Source organism: Lutjanus erythropterus, chromosome 1 (assembly GCF_056507025.1).
Source record: "Lutjanus erythropterus isolate fLutEry1 chromosome 1, fLutEry1.hap2, whole genome shotgun sequence".
NCBI lineage: Eukaryota > Metazoa > Chordata > Actinopteri > Lutjaniformes > Lutjanidae > Lutjanus > Lutjanus erythropterus.
In genome coordinates this window covers 24,213,578-24,236,711 of record NC_139317.1, presented here as the reverse complement: position 1 = coordinate 24,236,711, position 23,134 = coordinate 24,213,578, and the positions used below count along the sequence as shown (strand labels likewise).

General features: G+C 39.3%; 1 protein-coding gene across 2 annotated transcripts in view; it reads right to left on the bottom strand.

Annotated features, from left to right (window-relative positions):
- myo1ea (myosin IEa) overlaps positions 1 to 23,134 on the bottom strand; it is a 67,389-nt gene that overhangs the window by 2,930 nt on the left and 41,325 nt on the right. Inside the window, exons 10-27 of one of the 2 annotated variants that reach the window (XM_084717615.1) lie at positions 21,505 to 21,701; positions 21,326 to 21,406; positions 20,624 to 20,710; positions 20,447 to 20,530; positions 17,702 to 17,869; positions 16,564 to 16,649; positions 12,884 to 12,965; positions 12,538 to 12,644; positions 10,324 to 10,422; positions 9,649 to 9,793; positions 6,873 to 6,987; positions 6,618 to 6,787; positions 6,383 to 6,528; positions 3,385 to 3,531; positions 2,804 to 2,961; positions 2,387 to 2,476; positions 2,072 to 2,276; positions 1,769 to 1,804 (exon numbers count right to left, since the gene is read on the bottom strand). In XM_084717615.1, coding sequence (XP_084573741.1) covers positions 1,769 to 1,804; positions 2,072 to 2,276; positions 2,387 to 2,476; positions 2,804 to 2,961; positions 3,385 to 3,531; positions 6,383 to 6,528; positions 6,618 to 6,787; positions 6,873 to 6,987; positions 9,649 to 9,793; positions 10,324 to 10,422; positions 12,538 to 12,644; positions 12,884 to 12,965; positions 16,564 to 16,649; positions 17,702 to 17,869; positions 20,447 to 20,530; positions 20,624 to 20,710; positions 21,326 to 21,406; positions 21,505 to 21,701 — 2,203 coding nt within the window. The remainder of the gene's footprint in view (positions 1 to 1,768; positions 1,805 to 2,071; positions 2,277 to 2,386; positions 2,477 to 2,803; positions 2,962 to 3,384; positions 3,532 to 6,382; positions 6,529 to 6,617; positions 6,788 to 6,872; positions 6,988 to 9,648; positions 9,794 to 10,323; positions 10,423 to 12,537; positions 12,645 to 12,883; positions 12,966 to 16,563; positions 16,650 to 17,701; positions 17,870 to 20,446; positions 20,531 to 20,623; positions 20,711 to 21,325; positions 21,407 to 21,504; positions 21,702 to 23,134) is intronic. The other variant, XM_084717624.1, reaches the window with a different exon arrangement.

Here is a 23,134-nt window from a genome sequence, read left to right as displayed (position 1 = left end):
GTGCTGCAGAGGCTGTGAAGTTAAGTCAGAAGAAGGTGAGGTGTTTTTTTTTTATGGGATACTACTCTTTAGTACATCCCAAAAATATGTGACCGTCCACAATCACCATCTTGTTACATAACATTCAGACACAAATTTGATGACTAAGATTTTTCACAGCTCCTCTTAATAAGCATAAATATTTGCTTGTGTAGATTTGAACAAAATGCAGTAGTTCACAAATCAGCCACAAGATGGTGATTGAGTACAAAACTTTCACAAGTGAACCAAGACCAGTTTCATGAGGCCTGTCAGAGCAGAGAGTGTTGATCCAGAGTCAGTGATACCTTCTCTATACTGGCCGCATTTCTTTACTTATACACCGTATGTATACTCTATATACAATATTTTCTCTTTTCAAATTATTTTTAACATAATGTCGAAGGTATGAATGCCCTGAGAGGCAAGTGAGAAATTTTTTTTTTTGGGTGATCCAAACTGTTTTCTCTCTTTAAGAACATTTTTAATCTGTAAAACAGGTGGGGTGGGAAAAAAATGTTTGCTAGATGAAAAAGTTACTTCTTTTTCTTCTTTTTCATCTAAGAAAACAGGTGTAAGAAAAGGTTTTGGCAGGATAATTTTTCTAAGGGTTTGTTGTTGTAATACTCATTTCAGCCACATGAGGCTTCAGTGCACCACTTCCCATGTTCTGTTTTTTCCCCTGACATTTCTTTATTTCCAAAGTATACAGTACCATCACCACTACTGATGTGTTCAAAAACGTCAGAAAATATCCAAATCCATTATTGAGAACTAAGAAAATAATAGTTCTTGTAAAATATGTCCCCCCAGTAATTTTTTGGTTCGTTAAAGGTAAGAATTGTGGTATTTGGTCCAGGAGCAGCTTAAAAGTCACACTTAAAATCCCAAACAGACACATTTTAGATCTAACTGATAATTGTGCATATCATTTAATAAATACAGCCAAGGATTTAAATTAAATGTGATTTTCAGGGCTGATGTTCTAAATTAATTAACTGAATTCTAGAAACTTACTACCTACCCCATATGCAAGACTGCCAAAACTTTTTTCACAGGTTTTAATTGATGAAAAAAGTACGTTAGAAAACTTTTTTTCCCACCTGTTCTGAAGTAATAAACAAAGGAGAGAAACAATTTAGATTGGAGCCTTTGGACATGGATAACCTGAATTGTTTTTCTCCCTTGCCTCTTAAGTTTTTTGTACAAATGTGACACTGAAAACTGAGAAAGAGAGAGGACAACTTAATTCAACTAACTGAGGATCAAAGAAATTAGAATAGCTATAGGCAAGTGGGTTTTATCCCAGTTGGCTACGGGCAGACTACAGAATAGTTAGTTTATACATATGTAATATATGCTTTTATTAAGTAAACATGTATTTGCCTCCCAGTGAGGTGAGTGTACATGAAAGCAACTTTCATCCTCTGTGTTCATCTCTGAAATAAAACAGCTTAAATGAGCCATCAGAGGAGGTGAACCGCAGGGATTCTTTCACTACAAAAACTCTTTCAAGGATCTTTCATCACAGAAATGAAAGATCTATCACATTAGGATGAATTGTAAAAGAATTCCCATTTGACACCAAAGAAACTGAGCAGCACCAGAAAATGAAATATTAGTTGCAGACTGCAGTCGGGCTCCTTTAGTGAGTCTGAAGTTAAAGAGAAGAAGCATCAACTTGTCCTGCTGCTGAAAGCTTTGCTAGACCTCAACCACCACCCAAAACACTGCAAACACTCCAACTCACATTCCTCCATTTGAAGCTGGCCGTCTGTCTCCGTTACTACAAAAGAATAAATCATCCAAATTATGCCAAATTACAAGAACACGTGTGTGTGTGTGTGTGTGTGTGTGTGTGTGTTAGTGTGTGTCTGTGTGGGCCTGTGGGCATATAAAACACTAACTTTGTATGTAATGCAAGACATTTCCTTAAAATCTTATCAGCAGCAGTTATGTTGTTAATACACAAAGTAGGAATAAAAAATACATCTGTGTTATTTTGTCTACATTTGTTCGTCCTGTGTGATTTGTGTTTGTGTCAGTTTCTCACCCTGCGGCTCCTTGGTCGGGGACTTTCAGACAGTCCAGGTTGGGCTGCGGCCGGCTGCCGCCTCGCTCCTTCACCTGGTTGATGTTGCTGGGCAGGAAGGGCCGTGTGGCGTTGCCGTGTGAGGGATGCCTCTGGTTGTGATGCTGTGAGTTCCTCTGATTGGCTACGTGGTTTGTGTTTTTAAGGCTGCCATTCTGGTGAGCAACTGCAGAAAAAAAAAAAAAAGATAAAGATGGGTCTTGCTGTGTTTTTGCTAGTCAACACGGTGTAAGAATCTGGTTGAAATCTTGTGAGATGTTGACGTGAAGGCGGTACCTGGAGGTCCCGGTGCAGCTCGTGAGGGGATGTTGTGGTGAGTTCTGGATGCACTGGAGCGAACCTGAGTGAAGTTCTTTCTGGTGGGGCCTGAGGATGAGATTTTTAGCCATTTAGATTTATTACAAAAAATTGCACTTCAAGCTGAAAGAAATAAAGACAAGGGGAAATAAAGTTGATGATAAAATATATCTGTAATGTAGCAACTGTGGAAGAAGTACTCAGATCTTTTACTTAAGTAAAAGTAGTAATACCAAAGTGTAGAAATACTCTGTTACAAGTAAAACACCTTCATTCAAACTTTACTGAAGTAAAAGTTAAAAAGTTTGATCGTGCAGCTTGAGTTCTCAGGTACATGTTCTCACAGATCATAGTGAGAGCACATCACGTCTGTCATTTGGCTCTGTTAATACTCACGTGTGTTCTTCGGGAGCCCGGGGCCGACGCTGACCTGCAGAGATTTGCTCGAGGGCTTCAGTACAGGCATGTCTCCCTGACCCTGGACAAACAGGACCTGCCGGGAGCCGCCGCCACTCAGGAAGCCCCAGTTCTCCTTCTTCAACTTCATCTCCAGTCTGAAGGACAAAAACATAAAGGTTTGTACCACTCAAGCCAAAACGATCCCTGTAGCTTCATTAGGACATTATTTGGAAGAGGGAAGAGTGTTTTTGAAATTACAATTGCAATAACAATTGTTACTATTATTCAGCTTCAATAAAGTTAAATTCAGACATTATGATATGTCAAATACTATTTAAGGTATGAATAAACACACAAACAACAACAATAATAGCCAGTCAATAATGCAATAACTTATTACATTATGCACAAAAAAATTCCACGTTATTGGTACTTTAATTTTATCACATTATTGGCCAGTTATTACATTATCAACTTTTATTCCACTGAAAACAGAAAAAAAATACATTATTGGCAGTTATCACATTATTGGCTGCCACACTTTGGACTGTGGATTTATTTAGCGTGTGTTTACTTACGTGTTACTAAACTTGAGTGGTAGCTTCCTCTGGGTTTTTTCCTCAAACCTGCGGGCCAGTAAGCTGATGAACTCCGTCTTAAAGACACACTCCAGCAGGCTGTCGTACTCCTGCTCGTGCAGGATCATGAAATCGTCCTGCATTGTGCTGAAAAACATGAACACAATGTCACAGAATTCAAAATCCCTGTGTGTCAGGTGAAACAAATCAAATATGTTCACGAGGTTGTTTTTAGGTTGTTTGTTTATTTTGTAAAGACATCCTGCACCTTCACCGTTCTGCTTTGACAGAAGTTAAGATGGAGACCGAGAGTCATCTTTCACATTTGCATGGAAACAGAGCGGGGCCTCACAAAGCAGCTCACATCTGAACAGGGAAGACAGCTTGTGCCCGTAACCCACACAAGGATACTTTGTTCCTGCCAGTGAAGTGCAGTTTTTCTCTGATGAGCTTTTTACAGCTCCTGCTTTCGCTCATTGCACCACCTGGTCCGTATTAACCCACTGACTCAAAAGCCACATGCTCGCACCAGCAGCTCTGTGATTTCTACATCTAAAACAAGTCATACAGCAGCGTTCCCATCAACAACAAAGTCTCTCGGCTCCTTTTATTTGTTTCTCGTCTTTGTAGTAAACTCATCCACATTCTTTCATGAGGATGTTTCTGGCTGCATTTCATTTCTGCAACATTTCTGAGACCTGCGCACACAAAGGGACAGACATGTACACAAGAAGAGGAGGGTTTGATAAACTCCACATGTTTTCAATGTCCCCTGTGTGACATTTACAGGAACATGGGAACTTGTGTGATTGGAAATCCAGACTGTGGCTTTCAAGTAGATTCATGACTTTCTGCAGTGAAGTGTCTACAGATTATATGGTGGGTCCCTGCATAACAATCTGCTGCATGTTCAGAAGCCATCGTCTTGTTTTGGAAACAACTTATTACCTACTGGTATCTTCAGTTTTTTTTTCTGTGTATGTAGTAAAAACATGTTTAAAACCCAGTGGCAGGACGACTGTGTTGATTTTCTGTATGGCCATCAGCACCCATAATGCCTCAGGAGAGCTGTGTCCCAGTGAGGACTGTGTGAATCAAGACATCAGCTGCAAAATTAAACAAAGATTCACTTTATTCAGCGGACCAGAGTGTGATGGAGTTTGGACACAGGAGAGCCGTTATTTTCTATATATATCTTTTTTTATCCTTCATTTAATTTGGCGTCTCCCACTGATATTTTAATCCTTTTTTCAAGGAAGTCCCGGCCAAGAGACATACCAAGAAACAACATAATGGAGCTCAGTTACAAAAATGACAATATACGTAAGGTAAAACATCAATAAACCAATTTAGTCAGAGTGTATTGTCAGGTATGACAGTGAGATTTTCATTATGATATATATTTATTATGAATTTGTTTGAGAAGAGGATTTACTTTGCAGGGAAAAAGCTACTGACCAAAAGTGAAATATTGTCAGAGATCCTTATTTAATTTGCTTGAGAAGAGGCGTTTCTCTGAAACAATTTACTCTGAACTGAACAAACCGAGCTTCTTTTTTTGTTTATAGTTGAATGATGAACTCTGGACTCTTTATTTTGGGTTGAATATAACTTGAACTTGCTTTTTAATTATTTGGATTTGCCATTTTCTTTTGTTGGATGTGGTTTTACTTTGTCCCTTATACTGAACTGCCTTGTGTTGCATTGTTGTCCTGATTATTGCTGTGATTACTTGTGTCTCGTATGTTTATTCATGTATACATGTGGGGAATTTGCCTTTAAAAACTCAACCAATAGATGGTTGGATGAAGCTCAACCTGGCACCCCAAAAACATACAGGCGACCTGCTATACAGGCACTGTTATTTTGGTTTTATTTAATTTTTTATGTGTATGTTTTATTGGTTTCTTTGCAGTATGCTCTTTCAATCAGGAACCTCCAAAGATCGTCAGCTAAGTTTGTCCATGAGCAGGAAAAACTGAATTAACAAAGCTGAAAAGACATTAAAATAAACAGTGTTATTGAAATAAATCTAAATGCAAGTGCAGATGGAGTTATGTGTGAGTGTAGCAGCAGGATGCAGCACTTTAAGGGAAAATTTAACACATTTAAGACTGCAGCCTTGCAAGCAGTGCCTACATGAACTAGGATGCACTGTGTGTGGGTTTCTGACACCATCCTACTTTATAGCTATAATTTTGGTGGCCAAAACATAGGTGACAAGAAACAAGTGACAAAAATACTCATCTAGCACGCCCCCTAGCTACCCAAAGGTGGAGACCAGAAATCCAAGCTGACATAGACTACAGTTCTTCCTTAACACCAGCGTCGTTACTGTGACATCACTGGAAGCAGGAAGAACAGCAGATCTTTTTTTTTTTAATATTTTTTTTGGGCTTTTGCCTTTTATTTTGGATAGGGACAGACATGACAGGAAGGGGGGTAGAGAGAGGGGGAATGACATGCAGCAAATGGGTCACAGGCGTGAATCAAACCAGCGACCGCTGCAGAGGACCAACAGCATCAGTACATAGGATGAACGTTCTACTAACTGAGCTATGGGAGCATCCCCAGAACAGCAGATCTTACAGCAGGAGAACTCGGCTTTCTTGGTCAATACAGCACACACTGAAGAATTTGTTGCTTTAATTGAGCTCACCATCAACACTGACTGAACAGCCACATGAAAAGTGCTGAATTTTCCCTTTAAAGTCGACATATGGAGACAGAATGAGCACTGAATTTGTTTAAATGAATCATTTTTGTTTGGAATGTGGTCATAAATGCTTAACAGTACGTGGAATAAAAAAATCACTCCTGTGCCTGCTTGGACTAAAACCACCGAAAGGAATAAATTATTGGAGCACAGATTTCTGTCTACAGCAAAGCAACTGAAAACAGTGAAAATCTGTCAGCTTATTGAAGCAAGATGTAAGAAGCTGTACTCCAACTGTAGCCGGGGAGCTGAGGGAACCGTGTGCTGAAAGGCAGTTTGTACCTGAGAGACACGGCCAAGATCTTCTCTACATCAATCTTCCTCTTCAGCACCTCTGTCACCTGCCCTTTCTCTGGTCCCTGCTTCACCTTCTCTCTTCCGATCAGGTACACAGACTTCGGGGTCAAGATCAAGTCCCTCTTAATCCCCTGAACGCAGCAGAAAGAAACAGAAAAACATTCATCATAAATGTTTTGTCAGCTGTTTGGCCAAAGAAATCCGACTGCAGGAGACTAACCTTGAAGCGGCGGTCATATTTTGTGACTTTGTCTGCAAAGTCGATCTTCTCCCTCTTGCCCAGGAACTGTCGGAGCTCGGGCCGGTCATCCATACCCAGGTAGTCCCCCACAAAGTTTCTGTTGAGGCTGTGTCGCCGCCGCTCTTTCCGGTTCAACAGCAGGTCAGAGGCTGGATAAACCCAGAGGAAGAGAGAGGTGAGAGATGGAGGCAGACAAACAGACAAAAAATGTTGTAAAGATTTTACTTCACTCACCTTCTTCCCTCATCTGGACATACTTCTTGCGAGCCACATACTTCCTCCAGGCCTTCTGGATGATCCTGGCATAGCCGTCAAACTTGCGCTCCCTCGTCTCTTCCAGGAGAAAGAGCTATGAACACAAATAAGAGATGCGGTAAGAGACTGGCATACCTCGGCGCACAAACCCAAACACACCTGAATTGTCTGAATGGAAGGAATGACTGCACTCACATACTGAACATGCCTGCGTACAGTTGAATACACAAAGACAAACATCTGCTCGGCTTAAAAAGAAACCGGTCTAAATGTGAATGGTGTCATTACTCTATAGTCATTACATTGTGCAATCAACATTTACTTCATAATGATAAGTTAAAGCAAAAAATGTCTCTTTCCACTGCAATACCACACTTGCATTATTCTTGGGCTGTTACATCATTTCTCCAGTTCTGGGCCAACAGACCACCAGTCGTCCCACCAATCGATGTCATTTCCTGTTGGGCCTCTAGACACGCAATCACGCTCTGTGCCCTCTCCCTCCCAGACTAAACATCCTGCCCACTGCTGCAACAGGCCTGGCATCGACACGGCCGGCCACAGGCCACAGCAGTGTAACAGGACAGGAACACAACGCAAACAACTCTGACACACACTGCAGATAAAAACTTCAGCCACAAGAAGGCTGTGAGTCACCGATTGAGACACTGACATGACGTAATCACTGAGTTTCTCATCAGATGACTGATTAAACTTCCCAGGTGACAAATCCAAGAACAAACAGCAGGTGGGTTTTTGGTTTATATTACTTGCTAATGAATTTAGCTGAAAGAGGAAACCATTAATGTCATCTGGAGTTCAACAACCAAAGCTTCAAAATTCCTCATATCTGCCCAATACGTCAAACCAAAACCACAATAATCATTATCAGGCCTATGACTAACAATTATTTTCATTAATTTACGTGATTCAGTGATTAGTCAGTTAGCAAGCAACACTTTACTTTTAAGGCATGATTTATAACAGACTATAATGTTACTGTAAGCAGATATGTGTGTTTCTTAATGTCAGCTCCTTCTGAGGGCATCCATAAGTGGAGGTTTTTGTATAAACAGTTTATTCATGAAAATATAGTAAAACATGCATAATAATATAAAATATGACTCCATAGGAGTAAGATTGTAAATGCCCTACATTACTAAAAAGGCAACTTAATGTCATTTAGTCGATAAAACGATTTGTTTGTCCAACAGTCTAAAAACCAATAAGATTTAAGAATCCACTGATGGAAAAATAATTTTTGGCCCTTATCGCTCATAACTTTGACAAACATATACACTTTTGCATAGTTCTTGGTAAAATAATTTGCACAATTCTGCATGAAACTTTACTTCCATGTGCATATAAATTTTCTATTTGAGCTTCTTCACTTGAAGTACTTGCTCTTCATCTTTATGTTATTATTTGTCTACTTGTTATTATTATTATTATGTACAAAAATCACCAATTCCTTGTGATTTTAAACCTACTTGCTAATAAAACCTCATTCTGATTCACAAAACATCTAATCGGGTACCTTTAAATTTTAAATGGACAAATAGATAATAACAATAATAATTAACTTTTAAATTACATACATATTTATGGGGAGACTTCCTTTTGTTTTAAGACTTGAGTTGGAGAAATGTACTGAAGGCTGGGAAAAATGGATTATATATGCACTCTGTTTAGAATAATAAGACATTATACCATGATGTATGGGAAAAATGTATTGAGATTTTAAATGTAACACCCATGATAACCTCGTTTTTTTATATTTCAAATAAATAAATTAAAAAAAAGTTTAAAAAAAATTACTTCACATATTAATGACAGCTATCTGCGGTCTCCACTCTGCCTGAATGCAGCTCTTGTCAGACCCTCATCACCCATCACCACTCTGAAGGAGAAACTCTTGTCCAACATCTGGCTCGGCGTCAAACAAACTTCACTTAAATCCGACAAGAAAAGAAAAACTCCTCAGTCATACAACTAATTAGCCGGTGTCAGTGTCTTATCAGACAGAGAGGCTTGTTTGGAGAAGGCTGGCAGCTCTTTTCAGCACTGCGCCCTGTGTGATATTTGCGTTTCATAAGCACACCTCAATAACTCGGGCTCTCAGTCCTGCAGGGTGGGGGATGGGGGCGCCTGGCATACATGGCTGCGATGAATAAGTAAAGGCATTCAGGATCAGCTGTGAGGCCTGAATTAAAACTAAGATGTCTGTGTATTAGCTTATAAACATGCATCTGTGTGTGTGTGCACGTGCATGCTGGTTCGTCCGTGCACGATGTGTACAAATGTTAATAAGTGAGAGGTTTCGCACAAGTGCTGCTTTCATTGGAATCATGAAAAAAGTAGTTATGGTGGAAAAAGACAAGCCTTTACGATGTCCCCCCAAACTCTGCAACCACAGCCTTTGCTTGTGTTTTAGTTCCAGAGTGGTGTTGACTCAGTGCTGACGTGGTACAGGGGTCGGGTTCAATCTCCTCCCCTACAGCAGGGACTTGAGCACGATTTGGGACACTAGTGCCCTTTTATGGTGTTTAGTGTAAAAATGGTGAGTTTCCTGCTAACAGAAAGGCTTTTTGAATGCCAGCAGACATTCTGACATGTAATCTATGTCTGTACCAGTTTAATGTGTGAACAAGCTTTTCCTCTGTAGTATATTTACTTATATGTTGCTATAAAGGGCAAATAGTGAGCAAAAGAACGGGATGTGACAGTCTCAAGGCGAGACAGATGTCAAGCGTACCGACTCAGGGGCTTTAATGAAGATCTTGGTGCGTCCAAGCTGGAACTGATCCTGGTCCATGTTGACAGACCGTAAGAGATGGAGGACGCCTTGTTTCTCATCTCCTCGCCACGTTGGCCAGGACTCTTTGGTCAGGATGGCATACCTGAGGAGACAGAAAGTTAAGCAGAGATTGATTAATCAATAAGTTGTCAACTGTTAAATTAATTGCCAACTACTCTGATAATCGGTTTGAGTAATTTTTAAAGAAAAAAGTTTTCTGATTGGCAGCATACAGAGTATCTTTGGGTTGTGGACAGAATAAGACATGAGGACGAAAACACAGAATGACATTTTTCAACATTTTCTGACATTTTATTGACAAACTAATTGATTACGTGAGAAAATCATTGAGATAGATGTAAAAAATGAAAGTAATCTTTACTTGCAGCCCTAGTAGCCAACATTATTTCATACCTGATTTCACTACCTAAACTAAATACAGATACCAGTGCTCTCTTTTCTGAATTTAACAGTTTGTATGGCACCATTTTCATGTAAGGTTGCGTGATGCCAGGGGAGGCACTAAAAACAGTGAGAAACCATGTTGAAACTGTACTGGTGTATTAAATGTATTGGCGTTCAGTCAGATCGCAGTCAAAAATAAATATGACCTCACTGAGATCAATGAGTTACCTGTTGAGGAACTTCCTGAAGACTCTGCGGTAGGCGTAGCCAGCACGCCTGACCCTGATGTTTTCCTTCAGACCCAAGTACTCCACTTGGTGTTTCACTCTTAACACAGAAAAAAAGACTCAACATCAGGATAAAATTAATAAACTTATTTGCCTGGAAAATCACTAATCATTTATTAATTTTTTTGCTGATTAATGTTATGTAACTTGACTTCCATCCTCCTTCATTTTGAAAGGTTTTGTTTTCTGCTTCTGACAGATTTTTGGCATAATCTGACAACATTTTCCAGCAAATTTTGGCTGATTGCACATACTAATATATGTACATACTTTTTCCACCTAATTGCAGAGAACATCAGGTCTCTCCTCTTGTTATTAATATGCATAATCATCACTGGCAGATGCAGACATAAAATACAATGCTTTTCAAAATGTACACATTCACTGGGAAAAATAAGAATGCTGACAGTTTATTTCCTTGGTGCCTCTTTCTCTTTGTTCTTTACAAATTTGTTGTAATGATGGCTCTTAAGATAGGGAATTAAATTTATAGCATTGAAGAAATGTGATTTGGGTCCTCCTTGCATGACCAAATCTGAGCAATTGTTGCAAATAGCAACTTTGATATCCATTTCAGACACTTCAAAAAAAAACCCACACTGCATACATATTTGCATCATGTGCGCATGATTAAAGCGTCATCCTGTCAGCCTGTCATATCGAGAGAAATGTTCATTTCGGGCTGATACAACACTGCATTTTAAAAGTCCTTTATCAGCCGATACTGATGATGTGCTTATTATTATTGTGCGTTTCTAAATGTAATTTACTTTGATTTGTAGCCACAATTAGCTAGCATTTTATCATCAGTTGTTAAAGTTATCAGATATCAACTTTAACCCAAACATCTTTTACCAGGTCTACGGCACATGAAGCGGAAGGGATAATCACAGATCATTGTATGCAAAACAGCAGCGTTTTGTAACTTTTCCCTCAAACAAAGAGCTTAAGCACTACTTAGTACACTCAGACTTCCTGTGAGAACAGCAGTTCCGGTGCTAATTAATGAGCCACCCTGCACCCAGCTCACAACAGGAAGGTCATCGGCTCTGAACAATACAGCAGCACTCTGCAGCTGAACATGTAGTGCCCAGATCCTGTGAGCAGGGAAGAAAGAGCGGGAAACTGAAACAAAGGGATGAAGAGGAGGGGCAAATACGTCTAAAACGTGTCTCACATGACTTGGGTCTTCAGACGGACAGAAAACATCCAAAAAAGAGCAAAAAATCTAAATGGGCGGAGGCAAAACACCAAAAACATCAGAACAATGAGCCAGTGTTTACCTTTTGTATGAGAACAGTTAGAGGCCCAGACCAAGGTTTGTTAAATGTCTGAAAGTGAAATTTTGGACTTCAATCAAAGAGAGACTGAGTAAAATACAATTGGCCATGATAGTTCAATATTACATTACTTATTTCTTTTTATGGGAATTAGTCAGGGCTGCACGATAAGAATAAAGTTGATTCTGTTTGTAGTCACGTTCAGTGTTTGTACTTGTTTACGTACCGTCTGGTGTCTACACTTCTTTTCTGATCTAGCTGTTCTTTCCTGCTCCAGTTTCATGTTATTTCCCTTTCACCCAATTTTCTACTATTTCACCTTTATTTATATATCATAGATTAAACTGTTAACAATTGCATGTGTTAATTGGGAGACTTGATTTTACCTTTTTTTCTTTTATATGTCTTCAGAATAACATCTTACTGTCTAAAATGTTTTTTTAAAAGATACAATATGGTTGTTTCTTGTCTCTAATTGGCTATTCCTGCTCAGAACATACATGTGACAAATGATGTATTCCCTTCAAAGCTGCTCTCAAATGTTGGGGTGCATTCTCATAGTGTCCATAGTGCCATACTATGCAGTATGTAGTGGTAGTATGACAAATGCAGTATGCCAAAAACTACTGCATCCCATTACATTTTGCAATAAGCAAGTCAGGATGCTTTTCTCGCTATTCTGACCCACAATCCTCTGCGCAGCCTAAGACACATCACACTGACTGAGCCGCCGAGAGAGCACGCACAGATTACAGCTCATTCATTCATTTTTGCACCATGGATCAAGAAGTCCCTTGATAAATGTGTTTTTTACTGCATACATACTACAGGCTCTGGAGGTTGGGGTCATGCGACACAGTGAGTCAGTCACTTACCGGCTCTCCTCCCAGTCTCTGGGCTTCTTGGTTTCATTGGGTTTGATGCAGCGGATGTAGTGTGGAGTACATTTCATGAGCGTGCTCACCAGATCATTGGCTTGTTTCTAACAGGGGGAGGAAGAGCAAGGATCAAGTAGAGGGGAAAAAGATAATGATGAGACTGATGATCACACTGATGTCAAACTCATGAAAACACTGTGACTGAATTACTGACTGACTGCTGAAGGACTCTGCAGTGAACAGCAAACACATTATGTGTTCAAAGGCCTTTTCCCACAGCAGCCCTGATAAAGAGGAGAGACAGGTACACACTGCACACTTTACTGAACACACACACACACACCTTTATTTTGCTGCCTGCAGTCGTGGGTCGACCCTTCTTCTCAGCGTTGAGGTTTTCTGGAAACAGTGCTCTGATGAAGGCGCTGTAGGAGGACAAAGGTGAGGAGACAAGGAGTTAGGACTGACACAGAGAAGGCTGGTATCATCAATGCAAAAACAAACAATGTGCTGTAGACCTGATAATTATGTGAAGTTTCCCTAGCAGCCAAAAGCAAAAATGCAGTTAATGATTAAAAAACCAAGGACCGTTGATGAAGGTCACTGGTTTAAATTCCTGAAGCACTCGGGAAGGTCGCAGTTGGGGGAAGGTGGGAAAACAAGAGACGTGTATACACTGTGTTGAATTTGTACAAATAGCTGAGTTCCCAACCTTTTTCATGTCAAGAACCTCCACAAATAGATGCACATTAGACCCTGGATCCCCATTTTTAAAAGTATTACAGCATTTATTTAGTTTTAGGTTCAGAGAAGATAACGTCCTCAAAGTCAGTCAATGATCAAACAAGGATCATGATTAAGTACAATGAACCAAAACGACCAACGCTGTTTCTTCCCTCGTCCCAACTTCCAAAAAATATGTGATAATAGTTAAATACTTGATTCATCCTTTTGCTGGGGAACCCCTACAACCCTCTCAAGGACCCAGGCTGGTCCACAGGCCCCAGTTTGAAAACCACTGATGCACACTATGTTCTTATTTGACACGTTTGTTTAAATAAAATCATATCTTGACATTTGGCCTTTTCTTTATAAGAGGAAAAATAAAGGAAAGGGTATTAATCAATCTCATTTTATCCAGTATTTTTACACTTGTGTGTCTGTAGTCAAAATATTTTCTATGGGGTGTAGATAGTTGACAGCATCTATGAAAAGGTTAAAGACAGAATCAATTATTTTTACACAAACCTTTATGTTTATGTCAAAAATATGGAGAAAGGAAAAAATCCATTAACTTAAATTTACTGTAAGTAACATTTTGTCTGCTCTGTTGCCCACTTTTGTCATCATCATCATCATCATCATCATCATCATCATCATCATCATCATCATCATCATCATCACTACACTATGATGCATTGCTGCAGGTCAGAATGTAGCAGGTATTTGTGAAGTTTCCACATCATCTGGTTTCTCTCAACTGAATACTAACTCTCACTTACTAACCTGATATATATGATGGTAAAAGAGAGTGGGGGGTTTAATTGTAACAAAGGTACATTTAAAGCTACAATGCTGCCATTCATGACAGCTTTTTAGCCTCTCATCAGTTTGGACTTTTGGCTCTGACTCAGGTCCCACATGTGTTTCAGAAAGTTCTCGTATTATGGAAAAGCGCAACACCCACGTTTTAAGACGGAGTAAAGTTCTCTCTTGAGATCAAATGACGCCAATGTTTTACTCAGAGCTGTAAATAGAAATTAACGATGATGTCTTGTAGTTTTTCTTAGCAGTTACGCCATAAATTTAACACTTTTAGATGATTTATTTAAAAGCTTCACATTCAGGAGGCTTGGCCGTATTATCCCATGAATGAAAAGCAAAAGTCATGATCTTGAACACTGCTCCTTTTCTTCACTTTTGTGAGGCCAAGTATTTGGCTTCTCTTTGAACTGATTCAGCCGACACATACTGCTGCTCAGCATTCAACTTATTTCAACTTGGCTATGTCGACGCCTTTGGTGTTTATTATTTTATTATTTTCGGAGTGCTTTTTCATGTTTCTTGTTCTGTCCCTTTCTGGCTTTCTCCCACGATAGTATTTGTTTGCTTTAAAACATCTGACTCGGAGCTATGGACACAGAAGAAAGGATCAGCAGGTTGTGTGTACAAATAGACCAGAAGTTCTGCTAATACTGCCCAGCTGACAATACTGCTCATTCCTTTCTTCTCTTTTTAGACCTGCTGCACTGAGGAATGAGGCTCCTTCCTTCCTTCTCAGGCTTCCTCTTTCTGGACGGTGCCAAATTTTTTTTATCTATATGTGTATAATGTGTTTTTGTGTATCTGGTGTAAAATGCATATATATACACTCAACAAAAATATAAATGCAATAATTTTGTTTTTGCTCCAATTTTTTATGAGTTTAAGTAAAAGGCCTAAGACGTATTTTGTGCACACAAAAGTTTTATTTATCTCAACTTTGTTCATAAAGCCAGCCACTTAAGTACATATCCATTGATGAATATGTTGTTTTTACATGTTATCTATGTTCTTTTATTATTTAAGTGTGCACAATAATTAATTAACACTTTTACATTTTGTGTACTCTGCTAAGGTTATGTCTCTATTTATATTATTCAGTGTAAAATGCAAAGAAGCATAAAGAATGCATGTCCTATGTGAAGTAGCCACATTTCAGTGCCAAATAAATGTTGTTTTTTCCAACAGTGGCCTTTTATTGTGACCAGTTCAAGGCATATCTTAAAGAAAAATACTGATCCTCCAGTTCAGGGAAAGGGTTGCGATGACATATAGAGATTAACTTTAGTTATGTGTCGTCTCCTCTCTCTCTCCCCCTACCTTTTCCCGTCTACTTTCAGCTGTACTAGTTAAAACAGGTACCAAAAGAGTGTCACAGAAACTTTTTTGAATTTGTAGTCCATTCTCTTTCTGATCAGGCATCTGACAAATATGGATTATAATAATAATAATAATAATAATAATAATAATAATAATAATAATAATAATAATAATAATAATAATAATAATAAATTATTATTATTATTATTATTATTATTATTATTATTATTATTATTATTATTATTATTATTATTATTGTACCCAGAGCGATGTAGAGAGGGTTTGGGGTAACCTTCTTACTCACTGGTTATACCTGATGAGGCATCAGCTAATTTAAGTTTAAATCTTAATGATTGATAACCAGTGTTGAGTGCGAAGGGTTTTTCTGAGAAACCTGCAAGCAGCAAGAGGCCAAAAAATCATCCTGTTCAAACAGGCAAGTTTTGAACGGGCACAATACTAGTGCTGTTGAACCAGTGTCTCTCTATGCCATACCTATGGGGTGGATGGATTATGTTGGCAAAAAAGTAGTGCTCACTAATGTGGACTTTAACAATTCTGTGAAGAATATCTGAGAGAAATAAACCTTTTCTGTGCACAGAAGAATTTTTAGATATTTTACTTGAACTCATGGAAGAAAAAACAAAAGTGTTGTATTTATATTTTTGCTGAGTGCATATTCAAGCACGTGTCTTAATAGGATTTTGACATAACCTCCTTACATGCCTCACAAGACGTGCACACAAAGGGGGCGAGCAGTGGCTGAGGCCTGCAGGGGTTACACAGACAAAGCAGGCTGTTTGCACAGATGGCAACTTTGACACAAAGAAAGCCCAAGAAACCAAAACACAGGGGGAGCAGACTCCACAATGCAGCCCCACAGGGAGAGACTGCACTTGTAAGGCCAGACTGGGTAGAACCCAAAAGCCGCATATGTGAACCACCGCCAGACGTGATTCAGGGCAGAGGGCACGACATAACCCAGCCCTGCACACACTCCTGCTACGTCCCGCCAGTTTCCAGATGCACTGGAATGTCTGAAGCTCTCATTCATGTGTATTCAATTATAACCATATGCATCACAATAGAAACTCCCTTTAAGTGAGCACCATAGAAATCTTCAACACATGTCGGTACAATGTGCAAATAGGAGTTACTTACATTTCACTGCTCTGCATCAGCTCAATGAGGTCAGTAAAGAGGACGTCTCGGTTCCTCTCGCAGAAACCCTCAGCGTCATAGGACACCTGGAGGAGAGACGTAAAGAGTCGTAATTATCAAAGAAGACGAGGTTGAAACCTCCAACAAAATGAAAGATGACACCTGTGTGAAAATAAAAACCTGTGACTGATATTTTGGCCAAAGTCAATGGCTTAAATTTTATGGGAGAAGAAAATGAAGGGTTGCAGATTCAAACATTACACCTCCCAGGATTAGCTGCCTTATAAAGCCAGTGGTGGTTTAAAATTGTATAAATTAAACCGTGTTATTTCTGCGATACTGTAGGCTGAGACTGGAGGAATGTTTTGGGCCCGGTCATGGGAGCCCCTCAAGTCTTTATGGCATGGCTCATTAAGCCTGCGGCATGTGTGCCAGGCGAGGCCACCACACATCTGGAGAATGACACAGGACAACCTCGGCTCAGACCACCACAATGAAAATGAATGCAAAACAAAAACAACAAAAAAAAAAGGTCTGATGAACTCCAATGTAAAGGCTGTTTAACACGTGTGACGTTGCTGGATGCTGTTACATGAGCGGGAGGGTCTGCAACCATAAATAGACGGAGAAAGCAAGGGAAATTAGTTTTAGTTTAGACGGGAATAACTTAAAAGGGTGAAGATGACGACAGCGACCCCAGAATTAAAGCAGCAGCTGCAGAACTGGTATTTATGACAGATCATACATGTGGGGAGCAGCAGGAACAGATCCCATACCAACACCATAAAAAATGACATTTTAATAACTTTCTATTTCCAGAAGTTGCTGTCAGCTCCCAACTGTGGACTATATGCATAACATGATGGTTTTCAATTTATATGACTGCAAAGACAAGTGTATGGAGGACGCTGTAAACCTTATACTAAAGGTCATAACCTTTCTGTTTTCTGAAACAAGGCATGTAAGCATCACTATGTGTAAAAAAAGTTTTTTTCTGTGTGTGCTCATAAGAAGAACTGTTATAAACTACTTGCTAGTATTAAGAAATGCTTATGTCCAAACCTTATACAATGTATGGCAGATTTCCCTTTCAAACAGACAGGAGGACGCCGCTTTAGATGAGTGCACTGAGACTGACCTTGCCAGCATAGTGGTGGATGATGAAGCCCTGGTTCCAGCTGTTGAAGTGTTCGTGTGTGTTGATCTGGACTCGGAGCTTCTGCAGCATGGTCTGGTCAGCCCCCTCGCCCACGGCGTGCATGGTGGCGCACACATCGTCCAGGATGCTCATGATGCCAGGAGGGTTCTGGGATGACAAGGATTATTATTACTGGCTCTAAAACTCACCAAGAGGTTACTAGATCAGATTTCTCAGATTCCGAAGTTGATTATTTGTTTTTAACCTTTTTCTGTTTCATCTGTTGGTCCAATTAAAATTTTAGTCTTCAGTAAAGAAAAAAAAAAATAACAAAAGAATGAGAAAAGAAGGTAACACAAGAGCACAGTTGTTGAGGTGCTGGATATACATATGATATCCTGTTCACTTATATATTTTGTACATGAATTACTTGTATTTGTAATGGCAACAGAATAAACAAATGGAGGCAATCGCCAAGAAAGTATAGGGTAAAGGTAGGACAGTGACGTGGGGGTTACTAATCTAAGGTACCTGCTCCAAATTTGTTTGCATTATTCTCTTCAAAGGGGTACCAGTTTTTTTTTAATCTTTTCAAAGAGCTCTGAGCTTTGCATCTGCCTTGTTCTAGTTTAAGAACTGATGTGACCTCATTAATCCAGCGAGTAAGATGGAGGGGTGGCATATTTCCAGCTAAGAAGAATAATCCTGCAGGTAGGTCTAATTAAAATATCCACTCCAAGCGTTATATGTACCAGAGATGGAACATTTAATGAAAGAGTTAATCGACAAAAGTCATCAGTTTCTGCTTCTCTACTTGCTTCTTTGTCTTGTATAGTCGCAATTTAAACACCTTTGGCGTTTGGACTTAACTCTCAGTGACTTTTTTTCTAACTTTAAGTTCTTCGTCACATCTTTCAGTTGAGTTTTTCTGTTTGCAATTTAGCGAAATCAGACTTCGTGCTAACCGCGTCATAAAACGTATCCTATTATATTGGTTATTTGACAGCTCTATCGTAGCTGATTTAATTCCAAACATTGCCAGAATTGGATCTGGACTGAGTTCTTTCTGTAAAACCTCGGATAGAGTTTGGAATATTATAGTCCAAAAATTCCAAACCACATGTGCTAATGAAGCTGGTGCCTGTCCAAACCATCACTAGAGGGATTTACTGTAGGAACCGTCATTTAAAGTATCACTTTTAATAGCTGCTGTATTAAACTATGTCTCAATATAAAAAATATCATATAAGCACATGAAAATCTTCCTGTATCAAACTATAACTAAAGGAAAAAAAAGCTATATATAGTATAATCTATAAATCCAACAGTGGAGCGGCTTTAGTGCGGCATCTCTCAAACATTACTCTCAGTGACACACGGCCTCATTTGGCTCCATTATGTTGTGAGTTCAGCGGCCTCCAGTTTGCACAGTGGTGGTAACAGTGTCTGTAACTCAGAGCACAGAAGCCTCTGTTCAAAGGACACATGTAAAGTTGTCACTGGATTAACTAAAGCGGGTCTGAACTGTCAGGCACTGATACAGATCCCCTGCTCCTCTCAGATGGAGGCTTGTTTTAAAGCCCTTGTTGTAGATTTCATGGATTAGGCCTCTCAGTGGGACAGATAAATCAAATTAAGAGGCATGTCGGCACGTTTGAGCATATTAAGCTGCAAGTCAAGGCAACGGAGCAGAAACTTGGCAGGAGCCTGCAGCTCAGTTTACAATATGAGAACAATAAAACTAACAAATGTTCATCATTAAAAAACTGTTCATATCCAAACATTTGTTGTGATTGTAACTTGATGCAGGGAATAATAATACTGTGTTTGTAGACTAACAACTCTGCTCTCAATAAAACCTGTTTATTACCTCCACCAAGAAGGTCGTATTTTTGTTTGCTATTTAGAGAGCTATCTGAATAACCTGAAAATATAAAAGATATGTGGTTTAGTGTGTTTTTTTTTATTTCATTTTAGATTTTAGGTCTTCGTATGTTGGATTGAATGCGTGTATTTTGTTCTGATTTTCTTTTCTTTTTTGTTTTGGTAAATAAATGTACAAGTGTGGATGTTGTTTACGACAGAATAAAATAAGATCCGATCAAAATTGGTTGACATTGCAAAATAGAGCATTTTTGGTACATTTTAAAGCAATAGTTCACCCAAAAATGAAAATTCCCTCAAAATCTTCTCACCACTGTGCTGATGTGAGGATGGGTGAAGATCTCCAGTTCACAAAACACTCCTGGAGCTTCAGTGGAAAACAGCGTTGCAGCCAAATCCAGTACAATTAAAGTGAATGGTGACCAGTTTTGAAATGCGAATTTTCATTTTTGGGTGGACTATTTTCTATAAAATTTATCACATATATCCCATGCTTAGAGCTGAAACTAATCATTCTTTTACTAAATGATGAATCTGCTGATGATTTTTTTTTAAATAACCAGTTAATCTTTTGGTCATTCGCAAAACTGTACAAACAGCCATTGCTTCTTCATATGTCAGTGGACTGATTTGCCTAATCCTGATGGGTTGACAACAATGAGCTAAAATGGTTCCTGGGACTTAAAGTTCTGGGTATTTTGAGTGGAAACATGACTTGTTACTAGGCTTTTTGATGAATTTCCAGATTCACATGCAAATTTTCTCTTAATAAAACAAAACACTTCAAGGATTGCGCGCCCTTGGTGAGAGCTGCACACTTTCTAGTTTATTTAATTCATGATTTATTTGTGGTTTATTTACTTTGCTCTCGATGAGATCACAGACAATCTTGTTGTTGAAGTACTCGATCTGGGTCCACTTGATGCCCTCCTGCACATACTCCTCCTACGAAGAACAGAGTCAGAATATTAAACATCTTATGAGGCTGGGAATAAACAAACAGACTAAATACAGGAGGAGAACGAGGAGGAACTGTACCTGCTCTGCCTTCAGAGTCAGCTCAATGAAAATCTGCTGCAGCTTCTCATTCACAAAGTTGATGCAGAACTGTTCAAATCCATTTTTCTGATGAAGAGAGAATATGGTTCATAAAATCCACAGAGGCTAAGTGAGATTTATCTTCAGTAGAGGATGAATATCCTGTAAGTTCAATGGGCTTTGTTTGAAGGGGCAGTTATTGAAGGAAGGGGCCCATTGTGCAATTCACAGCACATATACTGGACCTTCAGCCTGAGTCTTATGTGATGGTGGTCTGAAACTTCCTGTCTGATATCCTGTGGCCAACGAAACGCAGCTGACCTTTCCTTACATTGTGTTTACAAAGAGAAAACTATGAAGTACTATTCACAGTGGATAATGTAATTTAGGTTCATAGTAGACAAATTAGGCATGTAGATCTCTTGCAAACCAAAATAATGAAAAAAACACTTGCTTTAGTTTGTCCAATCCAGGACTTCAAACTAAACAAACAAGTAATCAGATTAGTCAAAGCATGTTGAGGTCTGCTGTCTCAATCAGGAGACAGAACTTAATCCACATACTTTATAAATTACTCTTATCCTCTGTGTTTAATCTGTTTAAATGCTCAAAGTTAATGCCTGCTAATCTAATTTATGTGTTGCTGCAGAGTAAAATTCCAGTGGCCATGTGTCAGCCTGTGAAACAGCCAAAAACGCTTACCTGGAAAATCTCAAATCCATAAATGTCCAACACGCCAATATTAATCTCCTGATGATCTTTCACCATGGCTTTGTTGATGGACTGAAATTAAAGGATCATGTTATAGATTATCACAGCTTTATTATCTATGAGTATTACCTGACATCACACTGACAAACTGTACAAACATGTGATCATACCTCGACCAGGAAGTCAAACACTCGTGCGTGCAGGGCTTTGGAGAGGGCGTCCCGCGTGTAGCACGCCTGCTCCACGTTCAGCGTCACGTCAATGGACTCCACCGCGTTTCCCCACTTACTGTCCATCTTCCTGCTCGTCAGTTTCTCCTTTAGACGGTTCTGGTCAATTCCTAGCAGGAACGCAGGGAAGGCTAAAACTATTAAAAGACAAAAAAAAAAAAACACAAAGGACAAAAGAAGAAAGGACTGTGGGTGAGGGGGGTTGAAGAGAGACCATGTAACTTTAGAAAGTTCATTTTGACTGTCATTTCTTTCCCAGTCTACTGTAGTAAGAAAAGACTTGTGTATGTACACTCAGCTGCAATAACAGCATTTATAACAGTCTGTTAAATTCTGTATTTTCGTTTCCAAAATGTGAATGTTACTTTTTGTTAGTGTTTGCACCATGTTCTGTTGAGAAGATGGTGGTTTATGTTGGTAACCTAATTGTCAGTTTTTGTGCTTATTTAGTGACGTGGCTGTTACATTTCTTGACTCCAGCTCAGTAGTGACTGTTGAATGTCACTGATCACTGATCTGTCTATTGTTCTCCACTGCTACCATTTGAGGAAATCCAGTATGCTTTTTACTTTGTTACCCGTTTTGAGTCATGACCCTAAGTTTTGGAAATGCTGGTATATTAGATTGGGAGAAATAAGGTAGAAATAGGTTCTGCTCTGAAACAACAGAGATATTTCTCTGAAAACCAGTATGCAAATCAGCATGAAGGATTAATTTCATTCAAAAGGCAGCCTCATTTAAACTTTGCATAGCAGAGAGAACCAATATAAATCCAGCGCTCTAGTACATCTTTTGCACAACATTTACTCTGATCAATTGGTGATTGAATCTCACAAATCAGCAAAGCTTCTCCTGATAGTCACAATGCATGTCATTGTGGTGTAAACCCACAGAACTGGGGGCAATTCTGTGGTTAAACCACTGACACAAAACATCCTCTGGAGAGAATTCAGAGCAGATGAACTCTGAATTATGGCTGAATGCTAAATAGAAGAATAGTGTTGGGCTAACCCTTGAAAAGAAAGAGTGTGGAGAACACCACAGATCATTTGTCCCGACCTGGCGTTGATATTCTCCCCTGAGAGCCCCTCCCTGCCTTATTACAGTGAGTCACTTCCCCTAAAAGGAAGTGGCTCTCAGCCCTGCAGACTCACTGTGTCTGGGAATGCATTAGACCACTGCAGTAGCTCCTCTTATGGGACATAAGGGTGTGACCGACCATACGCCTGCTTAAATAATGAGGAAAAGTCATTCTTTGTGTTCAGCAGGAAAAGTATGGATTGTGTAGAGCAACCTGGAGGCTTTGACAAAGGCTGTTTGTGAATTTCGGGAACAATTCTCACATACGCACAAGTGTCCCTGCAGGAAATTTGTTAGTCAAAGTGATGGAGAATAATAAGAAGAGGTCAGAACAGAGGTTTATGAGTCATGTTGCTTTACTCATGAAATGAAATGTGACACATACAAAATTCTTGTCACTCAATACTTCATTCCTACAACTCTGACTCTGCTTCACTCAAAATTAAAATAATGTTGGAATAATGAAATGTTGGGTATTTGCATGGTAAAG